The sequence below is a fragment of the Trachurus trachurus genome, assembly GCF_905171665.1.
Source record: "Trachurus trachurus genome assembly, chromosome: 6".
In the NCBI taxonomy this organism is placed as follows: Eukaryota; Metazoa; Chordata; class Actinopteri; order Carangiformes; family Carangidae; genus Trachurus; species Trachurus trachurus.
In genome coordinates this window covers 24,798,267-24,810,476 of record NC_139897.1, presented here as the reverse complement: position 1 = coordinate 24,810,476, position 12,210 = coordinate 24,798,267, and the positions used below count along the sequence as shown (strand labels likewise).

Here is a 12,210-nt window from a genome sequence, read left to right as displayed (position 1 = left end):
CGTTGGTTCAACCAGTAAAAAAAAAGACGTAATGGCCGCTGCCTAACCCGATAACAGACGCCGTTTGAATTCATCTGCTGCAAATCTCACACACATGTCAAAGATCAAAGATGGAGTTAACGTGAAGTTAACGTGGCCGCCGCCGCCCGTCGCCGCTGGAAACTGCTCTGGCTTTGACCCCTTCTGATTACACATCAACCAACCACACACTGCCAGTCACAACCAGTTGTACCGCCTGTCTTCCTGCCACAACTTCAAAAACCAGAACCAGAACCAGAAACCTAGCCCCTCAGTCCAAAACCCTTGAACTCATCCATCCACACCGCAAGAACCAAATCAGCCCAGCCCAACCAACAGACCCCAGAGCCAAACACACCGAGCCGCAGAGGACTGTAACCAAAAACAAGAAAAAAAAAAAACAGAAAGAAAAACACAAGAATCCACAAGATTTGATCGTTCCAGATGAGAACCAAACACACTCAGGATGTGGGAGAGTCGAGTCGAGTCGAGGCCCCGGGAAGGAACCGGCTCCGTTGTTGGACGAGCTCGTCAAAAAAAAAACAACAAGATGTGAATCCTCTTTCAGCAGAACGATCCCAACGTCTGACGTCACCTCCCAGATTAGTGTCTCCCTCCCTCCTCATCTCCACACTCGTCCTTCAGCTTCGTTCAGTGGTTGCCCACACACACACAAACACAAACACAAAACAGTGAGCTCTCTATTAACCCAATGCTGTTACATTAGCACACACACACTCACATATATGAATATCTGCATGTGTTAGACTGCTGGTTTTTTAAATTTGACATTTTAAGACTTAAAAAGCACACACATACACTAACACACACACTTCAGTCCCTTCATTACCGCATCAACATGTATTTCTAGTGCAGGAAAGCTGGCTCGCCTTTTTTTAGCCTTTTTTTTTGGAAGCGCTACACAAATAATGGAAACACGCAGGCATGACTCAAAGATTTTTTGCATGAACTCGGTCGACGTTTTATCGAACGGGAGGAGACGATTACAAAGCACAAAAACCTGGCGACCTTTCGCGTTTATCCGTTCGTGCATGTTGTGAGGAGGGGCACAGAGTGACACAGTTTGGTTTATTTCTCTTCTCTGCCCGTTTTCACTCGTTAGCAGCATGACCATTTTTCCATTGTGCTCTGTGTTTTTTAAAAACAAATCAATTTTTACATTTGCACTAATGCACACTTTTTTTTTTTTTTTTTACTTGACTGGTTGATTCCCTATGCTCGGAGACAGATTTGTGGAGTTATGTGGCGAGAGAGAGTGGTGTGTGTGTGTGTGTGTGTGTCGATGTGTGAATGTTAAATTGCATAAGTGCGAATGTTACGTACAAATGTGTATGTGTGTATGTGTTTTATCCATAAGTTTGGCATTGGCGTTGCAGTCAGGTCCTCTGTGTTACATTCTTCTCTCTTTCTTTTTCCTCTGCGCTTTCTCCATCTCCACATGTGACTCATGCATTGCAGTTCATCCCTCAGCAATGTCTGCATTTTTTTTTTTTTTTTTCTTTGTTGAATTGCCAAAATGCTATAGCCAAAGATGTTTCAGGATGATTTGTTGTTTTTGATCCGCAGACGTTATCACTGTAATCTTTTTGTCTGAACCCTTTTCCCCCTGTTGGAGAGAAAAAAAAAGCCCCTCGGCCCCTTTTTCCCTCTCCTTTCTCCCTGCATCAAAAGTCTCTGCTGCGGCAAAGCCTCTAAACATTCAGCTCCTGGTTTCACTAACTGCTGACAGTAATTACACCAGACAGAAGTAGCTGAGTCATGTTAGTGTTTCGAAACCAATCAGCTCGGTTTGATCACAGCTGTAGACGCCCCTATCACCAGTGTACAGTGGTCATTGTTGTCATTCCTTCATTATAATATACGGCTACAGTTTCCATTTCCCTCCTAATGTATGAATACAAGTTCTTTTTTATTATTATTTCCAAGCAACTGAATAAAATGTGTATTAATTGTAATACACATATTCTCTTTTTATTATTGTCCCTTGATACGAATGCCATTTGTTTTTATTGTGTCACAGTTGCTGAATGTCTGATTTTGTGTCTGCACATGCGAAGGCATCAGGGTTGAAGTCAGGGCCCGTCTGCATGACGTCATGTGGAAAGTGCTGACCAGAGATAAATTAGATTTGGTCGAGAGTTAAAGGCAGCAGAGCTAAGGCTGCAAAAACATTAAAAAAACAAACAAAAAAAAACATTGAAAAAAAAAAGACACGGGTAAGATCTTTTGTTGTGAAGTAGCGTAAATTAGAGCAGTTTTAAATGTGTTTTGACATGGAGACTTGCTTCAGTGAGATGTTTTACTCTTGTACGTTATCTTGTAAATGTTCAACAACCCTGCTGAGTGAGTGAATTCACTAATTAACTGTATCCCTCACTGAAAGCAGGGGGCAGCACATTGTGTTATCAGCTGTGCTTTAAACCACACTTTGAATAATAATCAAGAAAACTAAATTTTAGATTAGTTCTAATCCCTAATCAATGGTAAAACTTCACTAATAATAGCCATTATTTACAGTTGCTTGTGTCTTGGCTCAGACCTGTAGTAGGATCGTTTAACAAGACCAAGTCTAAATAAGAGCAGCTGAAGAAGTGGATTTTTCTAACGCTGCGTTAAATCCAGTGATTCCTCAGACCGGCCTTACTGCTCTTCATCTGTACATTTGTTGGAAATGTATTCAGGACCGAATGTTCTCGGAGTTGATGTACAAATGGTGTAAATAGTCGTGTGCTCTTATTCTGGCGTCTTCTTATTGATCTGATCTCCTCGACGGCTTTGGTACAGACACAACCGACTCAGGCGCTGGCTCACAGTTCCTCCTTGATTATGATTACATCGGAGGCATCTGCTCATAATGGACTCATTCACAATCACTGGAAAGTTTTGTTTTTTGTTTTTTGTTTTTTTTAAAAAGTCCAGACCACTCAGTATTTGAAACTTTTTTTTTTTTTGTCTTTTTTTGTCTTGTGTAATGCTTAAAGCTTCAGGTCCACAGATGTGTTTTGGTGTCAGTAGATCGTCACCATGCTTCAGCCCTGCTTCAACTGATCCACAGAAAACAATGAAACAAAACACACAGGCAGGGAAATCGATCGTCACATTTGGCCTGGGAGAAAAAGTCGAGTGGACAGAATCTGATTTAAAGTCTTTGGCATGATGTTACTAGCTTTTTTTTTATTTTTTTTTATATCCCTTTGTTTACACTGAAACAATATCTCTCTTTGGCTGCAGCTTTGTTGTAGCCAAACTCCTTCCCCAAAGTGAGATGATGTGGTTTCTGGTTCCAGGAGAGATGGATAGGTGGAAACAGATGTAATATAACTATCATTAAAAAAGCTATATTCAAACATTTTACTACCACTTGCTTTTTGGTACAAGCAAATATGAGAAATCAAGAAAATAAAATAAAAAAAACCAACACGAAACTGTTGAACATTGTGCCTCATCTCCCACCAAGCCTGTCTTTGACTTTTTGTCTCTATCTCCTCTATTGGAAACTCCTTGTATATACAATTTAAGAATGCATATGAACTGCATCGTTGTACAGTACAGTATGTGTGTGTGTGTCACTGAGCATTATCAACGAGCTAACATGGTGTAATGGCCGTCGCAGTCGTTTTTTTTCTCCCCTTTACCTGTTACCTGCAGAAAATGGCAGGTTGAGTTGGGTTTCCTAAAATCAGGACGGGCTTTTTCAGGGTTTATTTTTCTTTTCTTTTTCTTTTTTGTTTCATCATCTCAGTGTTTTGTATTTGATCTGTTTCTTTGTTTTACGTGGTGTGTGTATGTGTGTGTGTGTTTATAACTACATTAAAATGCCCTGAACAATGTGCAAATGCTCCCAACTCTTAAAAGCTCATCGGGTTGTTATGGAAAATTATCTTAAGCAAAGCAATTCTGCCAAAAACAAAACAAAAAAAAAACAACAACCTAGCTATCCAAAAGGCTGAGTGCATGTTGACAGGGGAACCTAATTAAAACCTGAGGGAACACCATTCTTCGCCTCTGCTGAGATTCTCCACCCTCTGCTGAATTTGAATAGTTTGGTAATTTCCCAAAAGATCTCAGGGTGAAGTCGAGCAGATGGGTGAAAGATGATAGTAAGAGAAAAAACAAGCAAATCAAGATGGTTCTTCTGTTCTGAGCGATGTATATATATATATATATATACATAGGTGTCCAATTGTTACAGAAAACTGAGCCCAGCACACTCACAGACACACAAACATTAAGATGCAGGCAGAGGAAGAAAACTGTTTCTATGCATGGACCCTGCTTTGGTTAGCCCAGCGCTGCAGACGGTCACCGCTGTGATGATGATGATGATACATTGCTAATGAGAGGAAGAGGGAGGAGCTATGGGGTGCCAGGTAGTTAAAATCTCACCCAAACTCAGGTGGACATATCACATCCTTGTTTTGTTTTCTGACGTTTGTGAGATGGAAAAACAAGCGATAAAGCCGGAGGTCTGTGTGGCTTCTCAATTAAATCTGTTTTTTTTTTTTTGTTCTTTTATTTTTTTAATGTCACTGAGTGGAGGGAAGAGTGATTGTGATAATCTGATTGTTGTAATTTACAATGGACGGCTTCAGTTCAGTGTAATGTTAATCTCATATTAATGCTTTGCATTGTCATATGTCCTGTTGCCCATCTCCCTTAACCTAATCCCCCCCCGGAAGTTTTTTTGTGGTCTCTCCCTACATTTGAAGCCCATTTCTGGAAATGGGGCGGTTATACTTAATTCAAACTTGTACAATTTATTGGAATGTGGCGTTTTATATTTTGAATACTATAACTTTGTGTATTAAAAAAAAATATGTAGATCTATTCAGCATGTCCACTGAAAAAAAAGGCAATAACAAAACCACGTAGTGCAGAGAGGAGGATTAGTTTGACTGAAAGCTTTGCTCCAGCGAAAAATATTTATTGATAATGATGATGATGGTTGTTGTTGAGATGAGCTGCCGCTGCTGCTTCTGCCGCCGCCGTGCGTTCTCCAACAACTCCAATGCAACATTTTGGACTTTTATGAATTCAAATGCTCACTGTTCTCATTGACATCAAAGTTCATTTTCTGTGTGTGCAACCAGGATATGAAAAAGTAATAAAAATGTGGATGTGAAAAAAAGAGTGTGAGTTGTTTTTTTTGTTTTTTTTATACATATATATTTCTTTTGTTGAATTTTCAACATTGAAGATCAAGTTCATGCTGCAAATTTTACTTGACTTCCCTCAGGAGCCAAACCTCAGCATCTGTTCTGCATCTCCAAAGCCTGGCAGGGACACATCGTTTATTATCAATCAAAAAGAAGGACACTGTCTCACATTGTTAGAGTTGAGAACTAAATTTTCACTGTGACAAATGAGGCTGTGCTGGAGGATCGTTTCATGGACACAATTAAAAAAAACAACAAAATTATAATTATTTTAATTAAAACATTCATCGGCTGCCCACCCACACACACAGACACGCCACATCTACTCTGCAATTACAACCCACTGACTGTAGTAGTGTGCATGCATTCAGGCTGAGCCGGCTACACAATAAAGATCAAGTGTGAATCCAAACTCGCAGCTGTTTTTAGTTCAGGTATTATTTGTTATATTCAGTGTCTTCGTCACAACACCTTTGTGACTTTTCTTGACCCTCTGATCTAGTGGCAACAGTGATTGTCACTAAAATGATCATAAATCAATCATTTCATCACTGAACATTTTGAAAGTAGAAGGAGGGTGAAGACATAAAGCTATAAATAGAACACACAGATCATCATAATTATAGTAATAATAGTGCAAGTGCTCACACTACAGGGATAGTTAAACATTTTGGCAAATTCGCCTATCACCACAATCCCTATAGTCATAGCAGTAGGTTTATTACCTTTAATTATCGGTGCATGTTGTTTTGAGATCAGCGGGGCAGAGACATGAGCTGCTCAGTGAACACACTTGAGGTGAACGGTACAGGTCCCCTGTCCCTCATCAAACTCATCAAATACACAATCCAACAACTCCAAAACACTCTGGTGGACAAGTTGTGACCTGCACATTCACCACGCTATGAGATAATCATGTAACATTACGAGACGAGAGTTGTTTTTGAGGTAAATTCAGCCTAAACTACATTCTAGGCACGGCTGCTGGGCGGAGTGATTTCAAAAGTGCAAGCAGTTCTCAGTATTTGCTAATGTTAAATAATTTGATTATCTCATAGCGTGGCGAATGTGCAGGTCACAACTTGTTAACCAGAGCGTTTTGGAGTTGTTGGATTGTGTATTTGATGAGTTTGATGAGGGACAGGGGACCTGTACCGTTCACCTCCATTGTGTTCACTGAGCAGCTCACGTCTCTGCCCTGCTGATCTCAAAACAACATGCACCGATAATTAATGAACTTACTGCTATGACTATAGGGATTATGGCAATGGGCGAATTTGCCAAAATGTTGAACTATCCCTTTAAAGTACACAAAAACATTCAGCAGAGGTTTTGCCTATGTGTGTGTGTGTGTACTGTGGTCCCAGCTGGTCTCGATTTAGCTTTCATTTGTTGTTCCTCCAGGGAACAGATAATGCAGCCGTCCATTTGTGCTTCCATCCAGCATAACAAGGAGGAGAGGAGCATCTCTGCAAGTGATTCACATCAGAACACACAAAAAGACGATCTGCTGTCTTTCCCAGTCTGGTCCGTCCACACGGTCCAAAGAGAGACATTGTTGTGGTCTCAGACTAACACATGCATTCAACACCCGGATGGGGTTAAACCAGCTAACCGCATTTTTAGTGATGTTGTCGTTGTCGATCTGTGTTTGTAACACAACACTTCGTAAAAATTGCACATTCAATAGTCAAGAGAGATCTTTTTAAAACTCATCTAACCATCCTCTCTGCAGATCAGAATCATCTTGCCTCGTGTGAACACACAGATGTGGCTCTCCTAAATTCTCTTTGGGATTCCTCGCTGAAAAGTCTACAGCATATTTGCCAGTTCATTTCCCCCCGTGTTGATCTGCCAGCTTTGATAAATGTTCCTACGACTCAACAGTGCTTTTGAACGCGTCACAGGTCCTTTCAAGTTGTGTAACCACTCTGTAGCCGCCGCTTGCAGATGCCACTCGGCCCCTGCAGAGGGTCACTAATGAGTGATGAATACCCGCTTCTCACCGTAGTCCGTCTCCTCTCCCGCCGTCCCCCCCTCCCCCTCCGCCGCCGCCCCCGTCCTCGTCCTCCCCCGCCACTTAAAGGGCCATGACGTCAGGCTGGTCCTGTTGTGGCAGCTCAGTTTGGGGTCGTGCAGGAGGTTCCACATGAGCCAGATCTGCGGGACGCTGAGGCTGTGGACGACCATGAGCTCCTGGTAGAAACAGGGGTCGAACGTCTGGAGGTGGGGCGCCGCGGACGGCCGGGGAATGCCGAAGGTCCTGAAGCCCTGGTGGCGCGACGGTTTGACGCCAATCAGCTGGAGGCACATTCCCAGGAAGACGTCGTCGATGGGGAACAACTCCACCTGGAAAGAAGCAAGAAGATCTTCAAGGGATAGTTCAACATTTTTGGGAAATTGGCCCATTGCCATAATCCCTATAGTCATAGCAGTAGGTTCGTTACCTTTAATTGTCGGTGCAAGCTGTTTTTAGAACGGAGGAGCAGAGCCGTGAGCTGCTCAGAGCTACGCTACGGAGGATAATGGTTTCTCTCATCAAACTCATCAAATACACAATCCAACAACTCCAAAATGCTCTCGTGGACAATTTGTGACCTGCACATTCGAGATAATAATGTAACGTTACGAGACAGAGTTGTTTTCGAAAAACTGCCCCCGACGGGAACGTGCATCAGCGGTTTTGCATGAAATTACCTCTAAAACAACTCTGTCTGGTAACGTTCTGTTATTATCTCATAGCGTGGTGAATGTGCAGGTCACAACTTGTCCACCAGAGTGTTTTGGAGTTGTTGGATTGTGTATTTGATGAGTTTGATGAGGGAAACAAAGAAATCCCATTAGCCTCCGTAGCGTAGCTCTGAGCAGCTCGTGGCTCTGCTCCGCCGTTCTAAAAATAGCTTGCATTAAAGGTAACGAACCTACTGCTATGACTATAGGGATTATGGGAATGGGCCAATTTGCCAAAATGTTGAACTATCCCTTTGAAGTAAAACTTGAATAAAAATGTTTATTCTGTTTCTTAATCTGACGTACCTGTTGACATGAAGAGCTGAGTCTGCGAGCTGTGTGTCCCGACATGACAAACCCTCCTCCTCCAGCGTAGTTGGGGTACAAACCTCCTCCGTACACGAACTCTGGGACGTAGTACTTGGAACTGCGGCGGCGGATCGGCTTGGCGTGGATGATGATGTCCCCGACAAACAGATCCTCGTCTGACTTTTGGCCCTGCAGCATCTCTAATATGTTCTCCACGTTCACATACACATCAGCATCGCCCTTGAAGATGAACCTGGAAGACAAAAGAAAACGTTTGCGTGTGTGAGCTACGAGCTGAAAAGTCATGGAAACTCTTGATTTCTTCTGGAAACACTGACTTGACGTGCGGACAGCTGCTGTTGACCCATTCCAGAAAATGCGTCTCCTTCAGCGTCAGGTTGAAGAAAGTGTCCTCGAAGTCCCAGAGCAGAATATCACTAAACGCCTGACTCTCGTAGGCCAGGAGCCGGTCCCACAGCGGGAGGGCCGTTCGATTCCTGGGAACGCCCAGCAGGAAAACCGTACGAATGGACACGCCGTTTTGAAACTGTCCCTCTTTACCCCACGTCCGACGTACCACCTAATAAAAAGTCAAGTGTGAGGAAATATGGAAAGGAAACATGTTATATATATATACAGCTCTGGAAAAAAATAAGAGACCACTTTCACAAATGTTTCTTAAAAGCATCTCTACATGTATGACAGTCATTCTTTTCTTTTCTTTTTTAAATACCAACACAAACACAACTCATTCTACTTAATGAGACACTGATGAGGTCTTCACCTGAACCACGTCTGGTTTTATAGGAAGATTATAAAAACCACTGCTGAGATTAAACATTGACATTATCCCACAAAAACTGAGTTAAAATATTCTTGCTGTGTTGTTTAGGAATAAATATGAACATGTTTTCTTTGCATTATTATTATTCAAGGTCTGAAAAGACTTGATATTTTTTGTTATTTAGACTAGTTTAGTCATTTTCAGCCAATAAAAGCTCTAAATGACAATATTTTTATTTCAATTTTGGGAGAAATGTTGTCGGTAGTTGATAGAATAAAACAAATTGTTTTTAATTTAATTTTACTCAAACACATACCTATAAATAGTAAAACCAGAGAAACTGATCATTTTGGGAGTGGTCTCTTAATTTTTCCAGAGCTGTATATTATATAGTATATACTTCGACATTGATTGGACGTGTTGCATTAATAAAACTTTGGATGATCTACCTGTCGCTTATCAAAATCTGCAGCAATAGATTTCACTGCGATGAGCATGTAGGGAGCGGTGGTCGACCCTTCATCTCCTCCTCCTCCTCCTCCTCCTCCCTCTGCTCCTGTGATGTGACATTTCTCCGGCTGGTCTATGAGCAGCTGAAAGTTCCTGTTGTCCTTTTCTCTCAGGTAAGTCTCAAAGTCGAACGGCGGCATGGTGGGCAGGGCGTTCCCAGCCGGTTTGGTTGGCACAGCATTCTTCCGTCGCGACTTGGATTTCCCCTTCGATTTGACCTGAGGCTTGGACTTGGCCGGCGGAGGTTTCGTCTTGGCCTGCGACTTACAGGGAGGAGGCTCTGGATCTTTGGAGGGGCTCGGTGGAAGCTGACGGATGAAAGACAGAAGACAGAGGACAATGACTACACGAGTAAATGTCATTTTAATGGGCAGATAATGAATTGCCCCAGATTTTCTAAGCGATAGAGAATGAAATGTTGATCCTGCTTCATCATAAACTGAGCTGGACCCTGTGTGAATCAGTGCAGATGGACAAATAACGCAAACAAAAATACAAACACACTGTGTGCGCACAAACACTGATGCACTCTACATATGCAGCATGAATATTCATACAGAACATACTGTACAGTATCCTGATCCGACAGTAAACAGTATGTGACAATATTGTATCAGATGTGAGCAGCTACCAGACTGAGAGATATCTCATAATCTTGTTTCTATAAGCTCAGTCACGTCATCTATATGCATCACATTATTATTTATGCGTTTATTTGGATCGACTATTTGTTCAGGGTTCCTACACATTTGAAATGTCCAAATTCCATACTTTTTCCAGACCTTAATTTCCAGACTTCTCTGTAGAAAAATTCAAATAATTTGTGATATTTGAGTAAATAGATGTGCATAATATAAAAAAGCATGTAATTAATCATTTGTTTTCATTATTCTGAATGTGTATGCCATTATGTAACCAAATCATTTCCAGGAAATTGTAGCTAGGTACAATAGTACAAAATAATGAACCCAAATAACTTCAGATAAGACCAAAACCAGATGATAAATATATTTCCAGACAATAGTTTCCATTTTCCATACATTTCCAGACCTGGAAATGTATCAAATGTCATACTTTTCCATACTTTCCATACTTGCGTAGGAACCCTGTTTGTAACATTTCAAGCCAAAATTCAACTATTCAGATGCTTCACTATCCCCCACCTTCCCTCCCCCCACCTTCCCTTATATTGTAAGAATGCTGGGTAGCTTAATTTGGTATGTAGGACAGGCATTAATATAAGCATTATGCTTCTGCCTGTGCCTTTTCAGTCACTATTTTGTCGATAATGTTTGTGTCGATAATGTTTGCTATTGTGTGATGTGACTAAAGAATTTCAAATCAAATCAAATCTGACGCTAATCATTTCATTGTTTGCTAACTGTTTCATGAATATTTGCATTAACGTTGTTGAACATTAGAGATTAGTGAGGTGTTATGACTGGAGGATTATCAACATAAAGTGCAACAGGAATCTCAAATGAAGCTAAAAAAAAAAAAAAGACAATAAAAGCCTCTTTGATTGTGCTACCTACATGCAAACAAACACACACACACACACAGTAGAATTAGAGCAGGTCTTACCCCTGGAGGCTCCTTGACCACTTTGGCCCCACTGGTTCCCAGCAGCGTCCGGCTGGAGCTGGTTGAGCCGTGGATCTCCAGCTTCCAGACCGGTCTGTCCCAACCAGAGGACAGCACCACCTGGACACATGATGGGGACATGGTGAGTGAAGGACATTTGGATCATTCAGGACATTTTTTTTCAAATTGCTGGTTGTTTTGGTGTGGTGGTCGTCGCTACCTGGCGAGCATAGAGCAGCAGACAGAACAGAACCAGCAGCAGCATCGTGCACATCACGTCTCCCTTCACGTGGAGGATCCTCCTCAACATGACTGTCCTCCTCAGCATCTTCTATGGACACTGACCTCAGATCAGTATTAAACTACAATGCATTGGAGAGCGGCTCCTAAACTTCATATTGACTTCATATCCCTCCTTTGTGCATATCACCCATCATGTGACTGAATGTACATCCACCGTCTCTGTCTCCATCTTCCATCGTGCTCAGACACCTGGACACAACAGGAGAAAAGGTGTCAATAGTTAGTAATTTGATTTGATTCAATTGGTGTTTAATGTTGCCTAGATGGGCCAAGTGTTCAAAAATCAGGATGGAAGTTGAAAGAAAGTTTTACAAAATTCAGAAAAAACATTTCAGAGCATTCAATTTTACTTTACAAATTGGATATTAAATCCTTTGTCGTAATTACGCTGCTTTTTTGAAGAATCTGACTAAAACAAAAAGAGCCAACTCATCACTTCACCACCACACAACCAAAATAAAGGTTAGGCTTTTTCCCCCCTCAAGCCTTATCTTTTCATTTGTCCTTATACGATTATGTAGAAATTTCATATGATTATGTACATCTTCCACTGCAAGTTGCAATAAAAATGTACATTATGATAAGAGACTACAGTAGCAATATCTTTTAACCAGTCAATAATATGTACAGCTGCTGTTCATGGTCTGTCTCGCTATACTCTCCTCTCCAACCCTGACCAGTGGAGGCAGACTCTCTGTATAATTAAGTGAAGCTGTAAAGTGCTTGAGATACTGTATATTATGATTTGTCTCTACACAAATTGAACTCAATTGAATTAAAGGCCTTGTTCATCTT

The 12,210-nt window shown here is 41.5% G+C and overlaps 1 protein-coding gene across 1 annotated transcript; it reads right to left on the bottom strand.

Annotated features, from left to right (window-relative positions):
- Positions 1-5,271: 5,271 nt before the first annotated feature.
- b3gnt9 (UDP-GlcNAc:betaGal beta-1,3-N-acetylglucosaminyltransferase 9) lies at positions 5,272-11,440 on the bottom strand (the record flags this gene model as incomplete). Its single annotated transcript, XM_083974356.1, has 7 exons — positions 5,272-5,312; positions 7,202-7,544; positions 8,232-8,487; positions 8,573-8,814; positions 9,468-9,836; positions 11,113-11,232; positions 11,333-11,440. The coding sequence occupies 7 exons, from the start codon at positions 11,438-11,440 to the stop codon at positions 5,272-5,274; spliced, it is 1,479 nt and encodes a 492-aa protein (XP_083830482.1).
- Between the last annotated feature and the right edge of the window lie 770 nt (positions 11,441-12,210).